Source organism: Leptosomus discolor, chromosome 4 (genome assembly GCF_034619465.1).
Source record: "Leptosomus discolor isolate bLepDis1 chromosome 4, bLepDis1.hap2, whole genome shotgun sequence".
Classification (NCBI taxonomy): Eukaryota; Metazoa; Chordata; class Aves; order Leptosomiformes; family Leptosomidae; genus Leptosomus; species Leptosomus discolor.
In genome coordinates, this window is record NC_141394.1 from 14,617,363 (window position 1) to 14,636,897 (window position 19,535).

General features: G+C 48.1%; 1 protein-coding gene across 1 annotated transcript; it reads right to left on the reverse strand.

Annotated features, from left to right (window-relative positions):
• Positions 1-950: 950 nt before the first annotated feature.
• HPSE (heparanase) lies at positions 951-15,293 on the reverse strand. Its single transcript, XM_086464415.1, has 12 exons — positions 15,091-15,293; positions 13,200-13,345; positions 11,682-11,807; positions 11,134-11,307; positions 10,502-10,673; positions 9,834-9,881; positions 7,715-7,808; positions 6,999-7,105; positions 5,930-6,044; positions 3,948-4,066; positions 3,647-3,793; positions 951-2,927 (listed from the first exon to the last, which is right to left on the reverse strand). Exons 1-12 carry the CDS (start codon positions 15,291-15,293, stop codon positions 2,768-2,770), a joined length of 1,611 nt encoding a protein of 536 aa, XP_086320541.1. The 3' UTR covers positions 951-2,767.
• Positions 15,294-19,535: the final 4,242 nt, after the last annotated feature.

Here is a 19,535-nt window from a genome sequence, read left to right on the forward strand (position 1 = left end):
AGGAACTGATTTACAGTAAATCCAAAGGGAGTAATCCAAGCTCAGGAGTCAAAAATGCAAAAGTAAATTGGAACTTGTGCAAGGTGTAATCGTTCTTCCTGGTCTCAGATAGGTGTGTGTGTGTGTATAAATATATATATATATATATATATATATATATACACACATATATATATATATATATATACATATATATATATATATATATATATATATATATACACATATATATATATATTACAACATTCACAGAGGAAAGAAAGCCCTTGAGATAAGGTGCCTGTGTGGCAAGCATTGCTGCTGCAGGGTCTCAGGAGGGCGATGTTCTCCTCTGGTTCTGACCGTACCTGTCTTGGTGTGCTGGGATCCCACATCACCTTTCCTACACTTCTTTCCTTCCTGCTTTGTTTGTACAGAGCTAACAGTAGCTATCAGCTTAATGTACAACAGTGTGTAAAGAGAAGTTATCTGGGTGTAGAGCTTTTTAAGTTGAAAGTGGTTATGTGAGCTGTAACTCACGCCTCTCATCACCCCGCCATGTGAAGAACCAGGCCGTGTGCTCAGAGGAGGAGACGTGACTGGGAGGTGAAGCGAGAGCAGCTGTCATTTGCACACCCAGACCATCCCTGTACCCTTCCTGGCAGTTTCTGCGTGCCAGTCATCAGCCCATGTATTGTGTCAGAGTCAAGACAGTGGGGCAGAAAGCTTCTGAACTGGTGGCCAACTACAGTCAAAACACACCAACCTGGATATGCTTTCTTTCATTTTTATTTACTTGGGTACTCTTGTTGGGAATCATACGAAGTGCAGGTGATGCATGACTAAAAGAAATGTAGGGAGTTTTGGGGTATCAGTATGCCAAAAAGGAATCTTAAAAAAAAAAAAAAAAAAAGAAAAAAAAAAAAAAAGAAAAAAAAAGAAAAAAAAAAAAAAAAGGAAGATTGCCCAAACCAGGTATAAATCACTTTAATTAAAATCTTCAAATATAAAAGTCACAAGCATTGGAATAAACAGAACTGTTAGAAAAGTTCTAAAAAGAAGCTACCAGGCACACAATAACTGCGATGTCTTAGTTGTAACATATAATAATAATGTTATTAACTTTATGTTGCCAGTATGTAAGGCTTTTCACTCCATTTTATGCTCTCTTTACTTCTTTTATTGAACTTGGACAATGTAAACAAACTTAGCCTTCCTTAGTCTCATTGCTGATCTATATTACCCTCTTCACAGAATGCATCTGTGCTGTGGATTGAAACACTGCTTTGACACGCTGAACTTAAATATAACCTTCTTATTTTGCAATTTTTCATCACAGCTTTGAAAGTACATCTGTTTTTAAAGACTTCTCATTAAAAAGTTCCCTCCCCCCCCCCGCTTTGAAACACCGTGTAGCTGGTAGCATCCTTTTAGGGCTTAAAAAGGGAAGTAGAGGGGTGCAGTGGTGGTGTTTGCCCCCGCTGCGCTCAAAATATCGTAAGGCATTGACAGCGGCGTGGGTTATAGATCTTCAAGAAAAGTAGATGCAAATACACACTTGTTTCAGTGTGGGAGACCACAGGTATTCTCTGAGGCGTTTTGCTACCCTGCAGACCGGCAGCCCGTGTGCCAGAGGAAAGCAGCCAGTGGCCCACCAAACTGCAGCAGCATGCATACAGGGGGAAAAGCCACTGCCAATACAGATTTCTGCCCAAAATAGCTTTTCCCCAAGCAGGAGGGATATCAGCCTGGCCAGGCAGGTTTGTCCCCAGGATGCTCTAAGGCCACTAACGTCCCTCTGATGGTGAAGGGGTGGGTGGTTTGCTCAGTCTCTTTACTCGCCTGTTTCCTCAAGGACAGAAGAGACTTGAGCAAGTTAGGGAGCATAAAGCAGAGCTTCACCTGCAGACAGGTTCAGGGAAGTCTTTTCCAGATGAACCATCAGCAGGACGGTGAAGGTGGAGGAGTTGCGAGCCCTCGCCGTGGGGTTTGCCGGGGTGCTGGTGGGCTCCTCTCCTTTCCTCCAAGGGATGATGTGTGGGAGGGCAGAGGCAGACCACTCGGCAGGAGCAGCCTGCATTTCGTGTGTCAAAAACTCGCCTTTGGAAAGCACGTGGCCACAGCTCCATCTTGTGACTGAACTCTCCTAGCCTGGGAAAAACGAGCAGTGCTGCCTCAGATCCCACGGAGGACCCGGTTTCTCAACAAGGCGTTTTCCCCTGCAGGCACCCCAACCTCGGCGTGTGTCTGCTTTCCACCCTGAGATGCCCTCAGCAACCACAACCCCTCCTCAGGCTTTCCCACATGGTGCAGGCAAAATCACAGCTGTACAGCTAAGATAAACCCCCTGCTCATCCTTTCTGAAGGCAAGCTTTCGAAGGAACTGCTTTAAGAGCTGTGCTTGCAGAAATGAGAAGGCGAGGGGAGGTTGCAGTTCGTGGCTGGCAGAGCCCCAAGCGCAGCGTGAGAAGTTGATGCTGCTGTGCATGTGGCGTGGAGAAGGGCCTCGTGCTTGAGCGCAGTGACCCAGGCTGCACAGAGAGCAAAACCAGCCCCTGTCTGGTCTTGCTTTACCTGGATAATTCTCCCCGGAGCTTAACGAGCATCTGTTATGTACAAATTACCCAGCAGGACCTCGTGTCTTCCCCAGCCCACAGATTGTACCAGTGCAGCCACATTTGCATCCCTTGCCAGAATTAAATCTCATGGTAGAAGTGTGAATTTCTAGGATTAAACTTCCCTACCATCCAAGTGCTTTACATTTATCCTGGGCATGTGCACTAACCATTTAAATGCAAGCAATAGCTTTGGCATTTTTGATAACATAAAAGCCATAAGAGAAGGCTGGAAGGCCAAGTATGCTGCCGGGACCAAGGGGTTTTTCGATGAGCTCTGGCAGTGTTTTGTCATCCACCATACGCAGCACGTGTCCGTTCAGCTCGATAGACCTGGAGAGGGACAGAGAGACTGTTTGGGCAGCTGTGCTCTGTTTGCCATTGAGCACAAACAGTTCTGGACCTGAGTGTAAACATAAACTCAGCCCAAAGCCAAACTAAACTTCCCTTGAGGGAGGCACACGCACAAAGCACCTGCTGCACTCCCTCTGGAAGGACTCCTTTAGAGTGGTAGCACAAGCAAGTTGAAAAGTACGTGTTTCTTACTCTTCTAGTGAGGTTAACAGTGGGACAGGCTGTGGGACAGTACGAATTTTAATTGTTTTTCCTCCTGCAGATATTAAGATATCTTCTATGCCCACAGAGCAGATCCTTCCTGTGAGGATGCATTAGCAGTAACAACAAAAGAAACCATACAAAGCCTGAACACGTTGCTGTAAATCAGGAGCCAGCATTTGGGAAAGCAATATACCTGTGCTTGTGCAAAAGAAAAAAGGACTTTAGCAGCTGGTCCAGAGCCCTGAAGGCTGCTGGGAAAAAGCTTCCCAATTAGCATCAAACAAGGGTCCTCACACCTTAGCAAGCTTTCAGCAGCCTGATTTTAAGAGAACTCATTTAACCGCAGTCAGTCCTTACTGAAAAAAACCCCAGATGACTGAATGGCAACCTCTTCCCCCCTCCTCACCTTGCAAATTGAACAAGATGAGGTTTTAGAGGCCATCTAACTTTACTCACAAACCTTTCTACAGAGGCAGGAGGAATTGCACCCTTACCTGGAAAGTATGTTCTCTTTGCCATGAGGCAGTAAGAGGTACTGATCCACGTGCTTGCTCGATAAGTAATTCGGTAGCTGCAAATGTTGGGTAATATTGTAGAGGTTTAAGGCAAACAGCGTCACGTCCCCTTCTCTGTACTTTGGGCTGCAAGGCAAGAGAAAATGATGGTGAGGATCAGGAGAGAAAGAGGTTTCACAGAAATAACGTGCATCCTCGCACTGTCCCAGATTGCTTTTGTTGGCCTGGGGGTGGCCGTGGGCTCAGTTTCTGGGATATTTTGCCCTTTCTGGAGGCTTACTGGAGGGCGTTCGTGCAGTGGAGGTAGACACGGAGCTTTCTCTCATCGGCTCCCGACAAGCCAACCTGCAGCACCTTGGTACCCACCAGCTTCTTGTAGAGCAGTGACAGCCAGTAGTCCTGGGAGGCACAAAAACACAGGTAAGCACTTGCGCACATGCCAGGTACTCCACATGGTGCTTAACATAACATTCATTTTGCTGGCAATTTCAGGGGGTTTTTCCCTATAATTTTTTGCTTTACCGTTTTTCACTGTATCTATTTAAATTCCCACTAACAGCATAGCTAAAGAGAAAACCCTGCCTCCAAGCTGCTCAGCAGCTGTGTTTACAAGGTACCTCAGAATAATTTTCCCCTTCATATGCAAATCTCAGAGCTCTTTCTGTGGGGGAAGAGACTGTTTGCACTTTGGAAACACCCTTCTGCTGGGCACAGAGCACCTCAGGGCTGAACCTGAGGGCAATGAGCTACGCTTCCTGGAAGAAAGCCTGTGCCCAATCCACAGGCGTAAGGTCAGGAAGAAGCCCCCAACAACTTTTATATCTTTCACTAACACGGTGCTTTTGAACCAGTCTCAGGATTAAGTTTTGAATGGCAGTCAAGCAAATCCTCTGACAGCCCAGGACAATGCCGGAGAGCAGGGTGATGCCCAGTGCAGACTCTTCATTTTTTCCAGGTCTGCTTTTTCTTGCATCTTGGCTGCTGCTTTTCCTCTGTGAAGTCCATGACTGTACGAAAGAGAGCGCACAGCCTGTGTGGATGTGTTTTGGGACTAGGAAGCTGCAGGCAGGCTGCATTTTGCAGCATAGCTTTTTTGAGCGCAGCCCCAGGGAAGGATGTGCTCCGGCTGGTGGGTTACAGAGGGCTTCTCCCACCTCATCTGTCTGTCTCTGAGGTTTTCCTAGAAAGAAAACGGTTGTGCTTCTCCTCTGACTCACCACGGGCCCGGGAAGTGACTTTTCCTGTTGGCCTGTATGCTCAGCTCCTCTGCAAGGAGATGCAACCTTCTGACACTGCTGTGTTTCTTCATTTCCATGCTTACTAAAACTGGTGGACCTGGGTTTGGATTTCCCTGCCTCTAAAGCATTATTAGCTTGAATAACATCTGTACTGCCTGTAGGTGAGGAACAAGGGACATCCTTTCAGTCCAACTTAAATCTATTTTAAATGATGGAATAAAATCTCTAAAGCTACAAGCCTGACAACGCAGCCCCTGGCATAGAGACCAGCTGAACAAGCAGGACAGAAAATCCCTATATGCTGGGTTTCCTCTCAGATGGTCTCTATGAGCCTGTGAAAACCACAGCTTGGAAGCAGAAAAATGAGAGGAAAACTAAAAAGAAAGACCCTATCCTCTCACCCCAAGGTAAGTGCTATCAGCACAAAGAAATGTACAAGGACAATGTATAGTTCAAATAATGATGTTGTGTCACAGCAGAATGTTATTTCCTAATAAATCAAGCTATATGAAATGCATGTTTTCATTTAATTATCCTTCAGCCACTACTGAAGCCTAAAGATGCTTATGACGTGAGAAATGCTTGAGTCTTGACTTCATGTTGGTTTGGTTTTCACTCAGGATATAATTTATTTTAATACCTCGTATCACTTCTGTTTAAAAGCTATTCATCCCTTAGCTGAGGAGGACTCAAAACAAAACAGTCTATCCAGAAAAGCCCTGTGAACTCCAGAAGTGTCTGCTTACAAATCAGAGCCTCATGCCCCAGAAATCAGTCTCTGCTGTGCTGAAGAATAGCTGCATCCCTGCCGTTGCAGTAAATATCTTGTATGTAGCTATATATAATACATGAACCCATAATGAAACGTGAGCTAATTTTAGGTGCAAGGCTAACTGCAACTGTTCTACAAAATCTGTTGCTATCTTGCATTGTTAAAATAGCTGACTTGTATCTCCACATCCAGCGTTGCCTGTGCAGAAATAGATGCAGCATTCAGATGGTGTTAGCGGGGTTGCATACGTACTGGCAAAGGCTCAAAGTTGGCATCCACCAGGTGATAGGTCCCTGCCCCGAAGAAAACCTGTCTCATCACCACGTCGATCCCTTGCCTGGCTGAAAGCCCGAGTTTGTCCAACCACCTGCCAAAAAACGAGCAAATAATATGCAGATGAATTTGCTGACCTCAACTGTACACCGTTGCCCCTCTCCAACCAGCTCGGGAAGTAAGAAAGCAAGAATTAGGGCATGATGCTGACTCCCTTAAAATCACACAACTAATTTCAATTCAAGTCTTGCATTGAGATTATCTTAAAAAATAATTTCAGGCCACCTCTGGAGGTCCGAGTTGGTGGAACAGTTGCTCCACTCCCCTGTTTGCAGGTGGTGGAAACCAGGAGCAGCAGCAGATGCTCCTGAACTGGCCAAGGGCCTGAAGGCTGAGAGAAATCATCACACCAATAACAAGGTTGCTTGCCATTGCTAGGCTTTGTCTTGCTGACCCACCAGGCCCTGATGAAAAGATCATCATGCCTTATAGGAGGGGAAAAAAAATATTGCAACCACGTTTTCGGTAAATTTTCAAAGTGTGAACCACACATTCCCTTGCAATTTTATCTCCCTGAATCTATAAACCGATCAAAGTGCTAAGAAAAGCCTGAATTCTTTTATTTCAACAAAATGCTACAATTAGAGTCCTTGCAGAAAATTATTTTCATGACTTACTTTCCCTTTGGTTAATTATTTCATGGTGGTCAAAGAATGACGTCGGAAAAGGACACCCATCTCCGGAATGACTTTCCATCCTCACAAAAGGACGGAGTTAGCATTGCAGATTCAAGGGCAAAAATACAACTTTCTCATGCTTCTCATCCCCCGTTTCCCATAGGAATCTGCCATTACCTGGGCCTACCTCAAACCTCAAGCACAGGGTAAGCACAGAGGGAGCGGTGGGAGGGTTACGACTGATCATCAACCCACCCGTTGCCTGTGTTCCCGGGAAGCCTGAGGGAGATGTTCCTCCTACAGGGCACGTACACAACCCCCTTCAGCTGGTAAAATGTGTAATTTCCCCATACCTGTGACATGGTACTCACATAAAGCCAGCAACGTAAGTGTTGGACAGCCTAGGAGCTCCCCCTCCGTAGGCAGAGCTCGTCTCTCCTAGCCAGACCTTCTTGTCGGGCACAGTCCCACCAACAGTCTGGCCAGTGTGGTGTAGGGAAGAAGAGAAAAAGACAATAGTTAAGTTTTTTGGCTACTGAAATTAATGGACAATCAAAATTTTGTGCTTTAGCCAAATGCCTACGTACGACGTTTGCATTTAACACCACCCAAGGTGGGATGTCACAGAAATTTTGATCAAAAGGACTAGAAGAGGATTTACTTCCCCCCTCCAAAAAATTACATCTACGCAAGCAGAACGAGGAGAACATCACTAAAAGACAGGCCCTGTAATTCTTCTTGTGCTAAGTAGTTGTATGCTCTAAGTTATACTGTTGTCAGGCTCTCAAAATACAAAAGAGGTGGGGGGTATGACCATAAGTTACATCCCTGATTAATGACTACATTGATAAGTGAGAATGCTGTAGGTTTGTGATGTATCTGGCACCATGCTTGCTGCATGGCGAATTATTGGAGCTCATTTATTATTAGTATTGTTAACTTTTTTTTTTTTTTTAATTTACAATGACAGCAGCACCCAAGCTTTGAGGATCCCTGCTTATTGCTAGTGAGAAATTGTACTTTATTCCAGATTCTCTGATAACCCCCTGGAAACTGAACGTGGGAACGATTGAACAGGACAAGACACCTCCAGGACTTCGTGTACAGCTGTGGCAAAGGTATCCAGCACGTCAGGGCTCAAGAAATCCTTCCTCGTTGCACTTCTACCATTCACATAGTAACTGGAAATAGAAAAAAAAAAAAACCCACATAGCCAAAATTAAGGCAAAATACCACCACAAAACATCACTGAAAGTACTCCATTGCTTGATATACTTACCCACAGCACTATTTTTCTGTCTAGTTCTTTTTCTTTTTTTTTTGTTTCCCAAATGTGTACGTTGTTTGTAATTAAGGGACTATCAGGTATAATTACCTTGATGGAGGCAGGATATCATAAAAATGTTCATCAACAGACATAGTAGGGGTTTTTTTGCATCTACTTATTTAGAACAAAGAAAACATCACTGAATAAGAGCCAGCTTCTGTAAATCTCCTCTTGCTGAGGAGTCTGACACTCCTCTACGATCACTTGCTTTACTGTATCAAGTTATATATTAAAAAATATCAGATCCCAGCTTCTGTTCCTCTGTTGGAGTATTTTGGCCATCTGGAGTGGAATGGGATGGAGGCATCCCTATGGGATGAAGGTTGCACTCCACCATAAGCAGAAGAGCTTTTAAGTCTGGTTTGTTTGAATGAAGAACAGGAAATTGGGATCCCTGTGATTTTTGCATTTCATCACGCTGTCACTCAGTCCTACCAGAAGTAGCTGAAGTCTTCCAGCCACAAGAGGAAGCTAAAACCCGATAATCCTAAATTAGTGAAGAAAATAATGCATGCCCATTTAAAGCAAAGGCAGCCGCAGGGCAAGAACAGCCCAGGAAGGGGAAAGGACATGTTTTATGCCTTGCTAGCAGCTGAAAATACGTACGTAAGTCATATATGTATGCATATATATAACGTAAGCATATGCATCTTTTCCCACTGTTACCTGACTGCTGCATGTCACCATGCTGCATTCGACTCTGGAAAGAAAACCACCTTCACATGGAAGTCACTTTCAAACACATGGAATTCATGGCAGATGCCCTGGGGCTGACTTACCCCACTGCCCACCTCAGCACTTTAAGACTGCAACTCTAAGCCATGGCACAAGAGCAAAGGGCTGGGACTGTGCCGGTGCTGTTTGCACAGCGGGTGGGATCTGAGGGTGGGTTACCCACACACACAGCCTGAGCTGACCTGGAGAGCAAAAGTGAGAGAGCAGAGGAAGCTGCTAGCACTTCTCTATGGGTAAGGGTCAGCCAGACCTGCAGGGCTTTTTGTTTATATCAAATAGACATAAATAGAGAAAAAAGGCAGCACATACCACAAATTTAACAAGGCTTCTGCTGCATATTTTACAAGGAGTTGGGTGCATTTGTCAGCAGGGTCATCAGTGACTCCCTGAATTAGCTTTTAGGGAGTGAAGCCTTCACTCAAGCAGATTCAGCCTTTCTAACGCCAGGAAGAGCACCAATGTCAGGGGTACTGACACCCCACGCGTTGTTTAAAACCTTATGTTAAAAACCTTCTGCTCTTGCAAAAGTCCAGCAGAGGCATCTCTGCTGAGTAAGTCCGAGCTACCTTCTTTTCCTTTTATACAATGCACCCTTCTTCCCATGGGAAAGTGCATTTTATTTGCAGAGGCTGGCAACTTGGAGCTTTGAAACAGCCTGGGCTGCTGCTTAGTTGCCACTAGCTTTCGCTACATGTTGAAACATGGCATGTGCAAAAAGGCTCAACAGTTGCAGAAACTCTCCTCGTGCGGGGGAAGAGCTGTGACCTACCCCCTTGCACTCTTCTGAGCAGCAAAGCTGCTGTGCCATCTTTTTCTCCACACTTCTGTTTTTCTCAGTGCACATATTTAGCAAGCAAAATGACTGCCTTGCATGCGTTCGTTCTCTGCTGCTGTGCCTATGTTACAAACCCCCACCACTGCTTTTGGGTCTCTGCACCAAGTAGCCTGTTTGGAGACCTGCACTTCTGTAACAGGCTCCCTCAATTCGTCTCTTATTCTGAGCAGAGCAGTTTGCAGAGAGGCACCCAAGGAACTGCTGAAAGGGGTATTTCACCCTCTCCCTCCTGTTGACAAGTTCAAATTGACGCTTTGTAAAGCAAACAGGCAGTAAGCAGAGTGACAATAGTACCCGAGCGGTACTTACTGGTGCCACGTGACAGAGTCGATCACCTTCCCTCCTGATTTCAGGAAGCTGCAACCAGAGGGGATGCAGTGAAGAGCCGGGGGTTAGTGGGTACTGGTGGTGGGTTCTGCCCCCCCCCCAAGCAAGCTGCTACACACAGCCCTCCCCTCTCCCCCCAGCTGGCAGTAGTGACGGTGAACCCCTTTGGGGGTACGCTTGCGATGGCTTTTAAACAGGCTTTGGGCAGCCCAGCTGCCTCAGCGGGTTGCTGGGAGGATGAATTAATGCTTGCGTAACACGCGGAGATTTCTAGGAGAAAAGCCCTTGTTAATACAGCACTAGAGTCAGTGCCCAACTGAAAGTTTGCAAAGATCACTGAAGTACTGCTAGCGTCTTAGTTTCAACTGTCTGAGTAAACACACCCTGAGCTTATGCACGCAGATAACATTTCAGTCACCGCCAGTCAAGAAAAAAATTTACATGTTTTTAGTTTAAGGAAAAATGCAAGAAATTAGTTCTCAGATTGACTGGATATATCCATTTGTACATCCTTACTATTGATTTGGAGCAGAAAATCCTTAAAACTCTGCCCAGATGTCTCCTCACGCTCCCTGCATCTGGGTGCAGATGAGCCACTGCTACCCACGCCTGCCCACCCCATGGGGTGCTGCTGGGCCCCACACCCCTACCTTCTCAGCAGCCTCTGCGTGTGCTTTCGGGGCTGCCCGACGTCGGGACCATAGAGCTTTGCATGCCGGTAGAGGGTATAGTTACTCAGAAGCTGGCGTAAGTGAATAAAATCTTGCCCCAGCTGGAAGCCGTCGATGTAGATGCCAGATTTCTTCCTGAAGCTATTGGGCTCTAGGGAAGACACAGGCACATCAGCACCCCATTCTGGTTTCAGGGCACAAAGTAGGGCAGCTCGAGCACCTACACCCTATGGCTTCACGTGATCTGGCATGGTACGGGTGAGATATTTGAAGCTTATGAGCATGAACTCAAAAGCCTGGGTGATGAATCGTGCTGCTCTCCAGCACTTTGTCCTGGCCAGTCCCCATAGGTGATATCCTGCACCTCGCAGGGCGTCGTTCACCTCATCTCAGAGCCTTGGTAGGAGCAGCAATATCATCTGAATTTGCTCATTTATTGGGCCTTCTGTGAAATCCCTCCTTGTAAATTAAGACTTTACTGTTTCCCAATAAAACATCACTTTGCTCTTACAGGCCATCATCCAAAACATCCAAAATTACCAGCCCATACCCTGTGGTGGTACCTTTCCAAGTGACTGCTGGCCTGGCCCACAAGCAGGCTTCACACTTACCATTCCCAAGCTCCCAGGAGATGTTGTACCCCCGCGAGGTGCAGTAGTTCAGCAGTGCCTGGGCATTTGAGCTGTCCCACTGCAAGCCGTCTTTCCGCAGCAAGGCATTGAGTCCAAAGATCAGGTGAAACCCTGAGCAATTTGCAAAGCTGTAAAGAATATCCAGAGTATTTCCTGCGCGAAAGAGAAAGGGAGGGTGTTTATCTCAAGGTTATGGTATACTAGTTGAGCTCCGGCCAAGTGACAGTCTTTACTGCCTGTATTTCTTTAGCTTGACGCTGCAGATGTGCCAAGCTCTCCCAGCAGACAGAAGATCCCAGACCTTGCTACACACCATCCTGCAAGGTGTTGAGATCCTCCCAACTCCTGCAGCAGCTGAATACTATTATATATGAGGTGGCAGACAGTAGAAAAATATTTTTCCACTTGGGAAAATACTCATTTTTGATGTTTTCAGCTCCTAACAGCCTACGACCCTTTTACTGCGGGGCAGAGATTTGCAGCCCCCTGATCATAAACCCCAGCAGAAAAATCCATTGAAGTCTTACTTGTAATGGTGGTGTTTTTGTGCTTTTTCCAGTTATGCTCTGCAAGAATCAGCTTCTCCTGGCTGGGCCACTGGGCCAGTAGTAGCTTCTCAACAGCAGCAAATGCAGGCCTGAAGCCACAAGCCTCTGTAGGGCAGAAGAAGGATGACAGCAATTAAATCCTCATCTTCACAGCCAGGGTCCAGCATGCAAAGGGCGGCATCCCTCAGGAGGAAACACAACCGCTTGGTGCCAAGCTGATAGCCAGTTGTGCACTTCTGTGAAATGCACCCCTACTTTCACAACGTTAACCACACAGAAAAAGAGGGATGGCTTAATGCATAAATATATATTATGTATATAATGTATATTTCCAATTTAAGGTGATGGAGTTGGGGGGGGGGGGGTAGATTGAGCTGTGCTTCTGGAGGCTGGTATCGTGGTGGTCACACCCCAATAAGCTATTTTAGCTGGAGCACCATCCGGAAACCCTCGTTCCCATGATCTGACAAAGTGCGGGCTGAGGAGCCTGAGGAGCAGATAAGCCACTCTGGCGTGCAGCGGTATGGCAGGGTTCATGGCTTGCCTTGCTGTGGGCAGATAGAGGGCAATGCTTCCTGCACTGCCCATCTTGTGCAGGGGAAAGCGGTGACTGCCCCACACGACTCCAACAGCAACACTGGCAGGAGTCATAAGACACTTTTTTTTCCAAAGCTCATGTTTTTTCTCAGCATGCGAACCAGGAACAAACCATAACCAGAGAGAAAGGCATCAGCTGGACTCACAGTTACCCAGAGAGGAGGCAGCTGCTCAGCAAAGTGGTACAGAGGGTAAAGCACCACTAGACTTCAAAACCGAGTATCGCTGGTTGTACAGTGACATATGATTGCACTGTTATGCTCTCTACCACAGGAATAGACAGGATTTTTTTTCATCTGAAACACCTCTAGAAAGGTTTGCGTGCTTCTGCTAAGTTTAAAAAGGAAATGGACTTTAATGCAGTGGGGAATCTCATGCATGAGGACCAAGCTCAAGCAACTGGCAGCAGTCCGGTGGGTTTGCACCTGCCCTGTTGAAGTGACAGGAGGGCAAGTCTGTGCCTGCTGCCTAGCTCTAGTTTTGGCCAAGATAGAGAAAACAGACACTCTGTTCTCATCAGACTATTTCTTCCATCTGTTACTTAATTTTTACAATGAAACCACAACATTTGAACTGACCTTGACTGCCTCCCAGGCAGCAGGAGAGCTCCCAAGGCTGCTGCAGGGAGCATGGGAAACACAGAGAGGCAAAGAGAAAGGCCCTGCAGATGCCAAGTTGGACATGAGGTCTCCTGCGCCCTTCCTGGCTTTCCCACAGCTGGCACAGCTCCTCAGAGGGTGCTGAAGGTCCATGGATCTCCCCTCCACGGAGGAGAGCAATGCTGACCCCATGGAGGACCCTCAGTGCAGTGCTGTGCCCTTGTGGCATCCCCAGCCTGCACCAAAGCCACCTCCTAAACCCAGGGTGGTTTCAACTCTAACACGTTGATGCCTGTTTTACCTTGCTGGGCCTGAAGTTCCCAGAGGATCTTTTCTTCCAAAGTTGAATCCTTGTTGGGATCAAAGATGAGAAAATCCGTCTCAGTGCCACCGAACCTCAGGAAGCCTGGGGACAGGGCCGTCGCCAGGGCACGCAGTTTGGGATTGCTGAGGAAGGGACATCAAGAAACAGAAGAAACACTGTGTTCATGCAGACTATGGCTTTGGTGTCACGGCAAGTGCTCAGAGGGACATGATGCAGTAGGTGACCTGAGGCTACCCAGTAGCCTCAGGGCACTCCTGACCCCTCGCTGGACCTGCGCCGCAGCTCTCTGCCCTATGCAACAGAGACACTGCTGGCTAAGTGGGCCAGGAGAGTGTCGGTGAGACAGCAAGGGGAAGATGTGTCCCAGGGAAGATGCTCATGGACAGGGAGATAAATCCTGGGGGCAAAGTAAGGAAATACTTTGAAACAGGTATTTTTTTGTCCTAAGCATCCTTTGCCCCTAGATTTTTTGAGTTTGTTTATACAAAACTAACATACCAATCCCCTGAGAAGGTGGACATCAAACTTACTTTACACCATCAGTCCCAATTTCCATGAAGGACACCCAAAGTGATGCCTTTTATACCAAAAGAGATTAATATTCCACGCTGGGAAAAACATTCGTTAGCTTTAGCAAAGCAGGTTTATAAAATAACGTAAGGTCTACTTCTACAGCTTGAGCACTCACTGTGCAGGATGTGCGGCACCAACACCCGGCCTTCACTGGGAGAAATTGTGAAGCATCAGAGGATGGCAGCCACACAAGCACTATCTGCTCGGTGGTGACACACAGCAGATTAGAGGCCACCAAATACTTCCTGCTCCTCTTGGTGGCAGGGCTAGACCCAGACTGAACCCCAAGGTGTGCAGTTGAGGTTGGAGACCTGAGCACTTTCCAGTAAAGCTGGTGTCACCTTTCTCCCCACCTTGGTGAGCAGGAAAAGATGGAAATGGTGGGAGGAGGGAAAAATCAGGACTAGAGAAATAGCCCGTGGGGCTGAAAAATAGGATTAGACAGATGAAAAAGAAAGAATTAAGAAAGCCTCCGGAAAAGGTAGAATCAAAAGGAATAGAGTACAAAAAAATAGAGCAAAGGTGGGGAAAGAAAGGCAAGAGAGGTCAGAGCCAAAAAACAGCCAGGGAACACCATCACTTGGCAGTCCAGTGTCGTCCAGTGCTATCCAAGGGGGAAAAAAGGCTTCATTTTTAGAATCTCTTGATTCAGCTTTGATAGTGACAGCCCTTCCTCAGCATTTATTTGACTTTACCTTGACAGTGCCCTAGCAAGTGTCTGCAAAGCTCCCCGAGGACTCAGATGATTTCGATCTCGCGGAGAGGCAGGGCTAGCAGCCCCCAGCCCGGCCACATGCAACCCTTCTGCTCGGCAGTTTCCTTCTTTTCTTTTTTGCTGCTCGCAGAGCAGCTCCTCTCCCACATTTATCCCCGCGCTGCTTCCAGCGAGCGCCGCCCGAGCTGCGCCTTCCCTCCGGCCACCCGGCCCTGCCGCTCATGCCCCCAGCAGGTGCCCGCGGCAGGTCCCCCCTTGCCGCCCCGGGAGGATGAACTCGGTGAATCCCGAAGCAGAGGGGATCCAGCAGCACCCTCCCGGCCCCAGCTCCAGGGATGGGGTCTCCCCGTTCCCCCCAGCTCGCTCCCCTGCCCGGCCCCTCCGGAGCCCGCCGGGCACCGGCGCCTCTGCCGCCTTCCCGCCGGGATGCCCGGGCTCCCCTCCCCGCGGCTGCGGACCTCTCTGCCTGCCGGGGACCTCTCCCGCCCGCTCTGGGGGACCCTTCTGTTGCCTGCCCCCACTCCCCCTCTCCCCCCCCGCCCCGGGTCCTTTGCCCAAGAGGGGAGGGAAGCAGCTCACCTGAGCAAGGCGACATAGCGCGGGTCGCGGGCCAGGCTGGCGTCCAGGGTGAGGGAGAGGAAAGCCGGGCTCACCTCCTTGCGGGGGCTGCCCCGCAGCCCCAGCCGCAGCCCTGCCACCCGCCGCCCCTCTGCCAGCGGCGGCGGCAGCAGCAGCAGCAGCAGCAGCGGCGGCAGCAGCGGCAGCAGCGGCGGCGGCAGCATCCTCTCTCCCGGCCCGCCGCGCCGCCGGCACCACCCCCGCGGAGGGCGGGCCCGGCCCGGGGTGCAGCCCTCCCCTCCCCGCTGGGAAGGACAGGGCTGTGGCGAGCAGCCAGCTCCGAGACCCTCCTTACCGTCTGAAAGGGGCTTCGGGCTGCGATAGCGCCCCTGGGCCGCAGGCCCGCTCTTCGAGCCCCGCCACCGCGCGGCGCCTCACGCCCTGAAGCCGGGGGCTGCTCCCCAACGGCCTCCACCGTTACAAAATGAACCCGGGTTTCGAGCCGGTTCCTTGCCTGCTCAAATCGTTCCAGCGTCGCAGCACGCTGCAGCCGACCGGCCAACGCCTGCCGCTTTCCGCCGTGCCCCTGGCGCCCTGCGGCGGGGCGGAGAGCCCCTGCACGCCGAGCGCTGCCCCCCGCTGCTGCTCGAGGGGCGAGATGCCAGCCGGACATCCCGGCCACGGGCCCCCGCTGCGGGGCACCAAGTCACAGCAGCAGGCAGCGAGCCTGTGCCAAGTGCCAATGGGTGAACCTACCGCTTCAGGCTGAAACCCACCTTCCCTGCGCTGGAACAAGCGTATTTCTTAATTACAGCCAACAGGCGACTTGGAATTGCTGTTGCAAAACAAGACCCGAGCACGCTCTGGGTCTGCCCCTCCGGGTGCTCCCTGCAGAGTCCAGCCTGTGCGAAAACTCCTCCTTCTTCGGCAACTGCTAGTCTTGGTGGGGAGCCCTGTCAGGAAACAGCCAGCTACAGCCACGGGGCAGGTATCGCTTAATATGCACGCTATTGAAACTTTTGCAGAGTTTTTAAACAATTACACTTAACGTTACCATTACATTTCCCATCTGCGTCAGTTCATCCTGAAGCATCCGTGTTTTTTACTAAGTTTGTCTTCAAAACGCTTGCCTGCTGGAACACACTCCACATTGCCCAGTCCTTATCTGTTACTTTATTTGGGTGCAGCGCTTCTCACGCACACCACAGGCAGGGCATTAATCAGTGTGGCTCAAGCGCTCGCCTGCCTGGCCCTTCCTGTTCCTGCTTGCTCTACATTTTTGTACTGTTAAGTAACTTGCCACCAGAACAAGAAGAACTAGACCAAGTTAACTCTGTTTTTGATAAAGACATCCATGGCTCTGCCAGAAAGGAAACATCAGTGACACTCCTGACTGTCTCCGTATCTTAGTCAGTGTAACACTTCCCATTTCGGGGGTGCACCACCGATTATATGCTTACGCCCGCAGGAAGGGCTGGGATGACTATCTGCCAGAGGAATAATTCATCTATCAGCAGATGATTGGAGCGCTACCCAAACTGCCAAGCCCCACAAGTGAACCAAGGATTTAAGAATGCAGCTTGGCGCATGACAAATCATTGCTGCAAACCAGGTTAAGGTCATTACTACAGGTACGGAAAATGTTAATAGCCATCAGGTGAGATGCAGCCTGCGCACAATTTTTTTCAGTTGGAATTCACTGCTTCTCCCTTAATTCCCTCACTGTGCTGCTTTAGAAAGAGGCGCTTTGAGTTGCTTGCCACCGCACTGTGTTTCTCACAGCAGGGGCACAAGGTATGTATTTCAAATGGTAAATGCTACGTTTTGGGTTCAGTTGCTGCATGCAGATGGGCATATGGAAGGTCTAGCACATGTTATGCTTTTAGCAGCCTGCAAAACCTTGTAGCTGGAAAAGAATGCCTTCCAGCATTACTACCTGGAAGAGCTACAGGTATTAAACGGGAATTGGTAGCTTTTGCCTGGGCATTTTTCACATTGTATTATACCCATTTTTAAATATTGCAAAGTAGGTGAGATCAATACAGAGGTATTTGGAATCTCATGGAAATTAGAGCAGAATTTGAGTGATGCCCTGTGAGATACAAGGGGAGGGGATAAGAACCGGAACTAGAGTTCAACCTACTTGCATGTTGTTTGAAGCCAGCTCCATACCAGCACCCCATCCAGCTTCCTCACTCCACAGAAAGCCTAGACCCTGCCTTATGTATTCAAATGCTTTGGTTATACAGCTCTATCAGGCAGTTCTGCTTCTCCCATGGCAGCGGTGCCATTAACAGACACACTGTGCCAAGTAGGTTTTTACAACTAAGAAGAACTAAAAATAAAACTTTACAGGAATTTCAACCGTCCACAGCAGCAGCACTGTGGTATTGCTAACAGGGACCCCCTGCTGTTCCTGGGCAAGAGTCGAGAACAGATATCTATATTTATATATATATCTAAGTCACTGCTTTACCTGTGGGTATTAAGGGAATTCAGAAGGGAAGAGTTGTCCCTACACAAGGCAAACAATTCTTGTGACACAGCAGCATTTGGGAGGATGCTGACTCGTATTAGAATAGCAATTAATCCATGTTTCTATGTAAGAAGCCTCAGTAAGATGGAACTAAGACTAAGCTGGTGCCAAGAAACTGTAAAAACACAGAGATGCCTATCAAGGTGTTTTTGTAAGCTATCCTTACTCCCTGCCCTCAAACCCCCAGCCAGACCTTGACCTGACACAGCACACAGCTCTCAGCACTCCCAGCTGGTTTTATTTCTGAACGCAGCTGGTTACGAGACTCTCAGACGGCACCCGCTCTGTTTATTGAGGTGGAAATGACACTTTGGGTCTAGTTTTTAGCAGTTCTCTTTGAAGTGCACACAGCTTTATAGATATTGCTAAAAGATTTTGTTTCCACTGAGGGCAGCTGACAAATTCAGGTACCGCGGGAGCTGCTGGGCTCCAGCACACCAAACAGAGCACCGTGAAATCACTCAGCCTCCCTTCTAATCCAAACCAAGCTTTTAAGTGATACTATTTGGCTCTCATTGCAACTGATACTCAGTGCTGGACCACCATGCTGAAAGAGATGAAATGAAGCTTTAAAAGGAAGGACAAAGTGAGAGCTGCCTAGGCAGGACTAGCTCACATGGAAGCGGCTTTCCAGAACACAGGAACACAATAGGTCTCCTTCACACAATGAAAATTAACAGCTAAACGTTAACGTAAGCCTGACCCTCTTACCTGTCCTTCCAGAGAGATAGTTTTCAGCAAGTTAGGCACAGGGATTCCTGAAAGTACAGAATTACGAAGTCAAGGGAAGGAAGGGAAGGGAATCGCACAAACACAGGAACTGGTCTATGTGGGCAAGTTGGAAAGGGGAGTGAACAGGCATAAAGACTGAGAAATACGCCCCAAGGTTTTTGGTCAGAACACTTGATCTGCACTACTTGTTCAGACTAACGCACACCATACCTCTCATCCAGTTTACTGTGGGTTATGAAGAAATTGGCAGGAACATCCTAAAGAGCGTATTTTTTGTGACCTACTTTGGCTTTGAAGCATCTATCGTTCTTTCACATAGATAAGCTAATCATTGTTGCTTTTTCCCTTTGACGCAGGCTTTAGAATATAAATGTCCCATCGAAACAAGTGAGAAATCTTTGCCTTCCAAAACATCCTGAACCCATCCTTAGCACAAGCTTTCCGATGGCACAACCGCTCGTAACAGACATTTGCCAAACCGATGTACACCCATTCTGACACCTGCACGTTATGGTGCGATTTATGAGCCCAGGACTGTACTTGTCACCTAAGTACCTCAGCATCATCCAGCAGCACAAAACCACTGTGACCAGCATCTGTTGTACAGTTTTTTTTCCTTCTCCCATCTCCACCCAGGGGAAAAGCCCAGTTAAAAAAGCTTCCTGTGAAAAGCATTTAATCATACATTAATACATACTGTAGAAAGAAAAAGCAGTGTGAAAGATGGGTACTGCCTTGACTGAGGTTTGATTTCAGAAAAATAAGAGAAGCTACATATAGCAAAGTTCTAGTGCAAATCACTGCAGTTTCATTCATTTCACTTCTGATGTTATCAAAGGTCACAGAGAAAGCCTTAGGGGAGCTGCACTCATCCATCTGACAAAGCACAGCCTGTATAAACAGAGCAGCAGAGAGCATTTTCTTTCCGGACCAGCTTCATGCAGACCTGAATCCACTCGCTTGTTTCAAACCAGCTTTTGCTACCGTTTTCAAAGGGGCTCCAGAGTTTATAGGACTTCTTTCCTGAACACACATCTCACTAAAACCTGATCTTGCAATAGTGCTGCTTGTTACGGTGATGCACAAGTATGAGGACAGGCAGCCAGTGACCCAACAACAGACAGCTGCCAGAAATAATCTTTCCCTGCTGTTCCCCTCCACAACATAAAACCCTACAATTTTTAAAATTAGCATACAA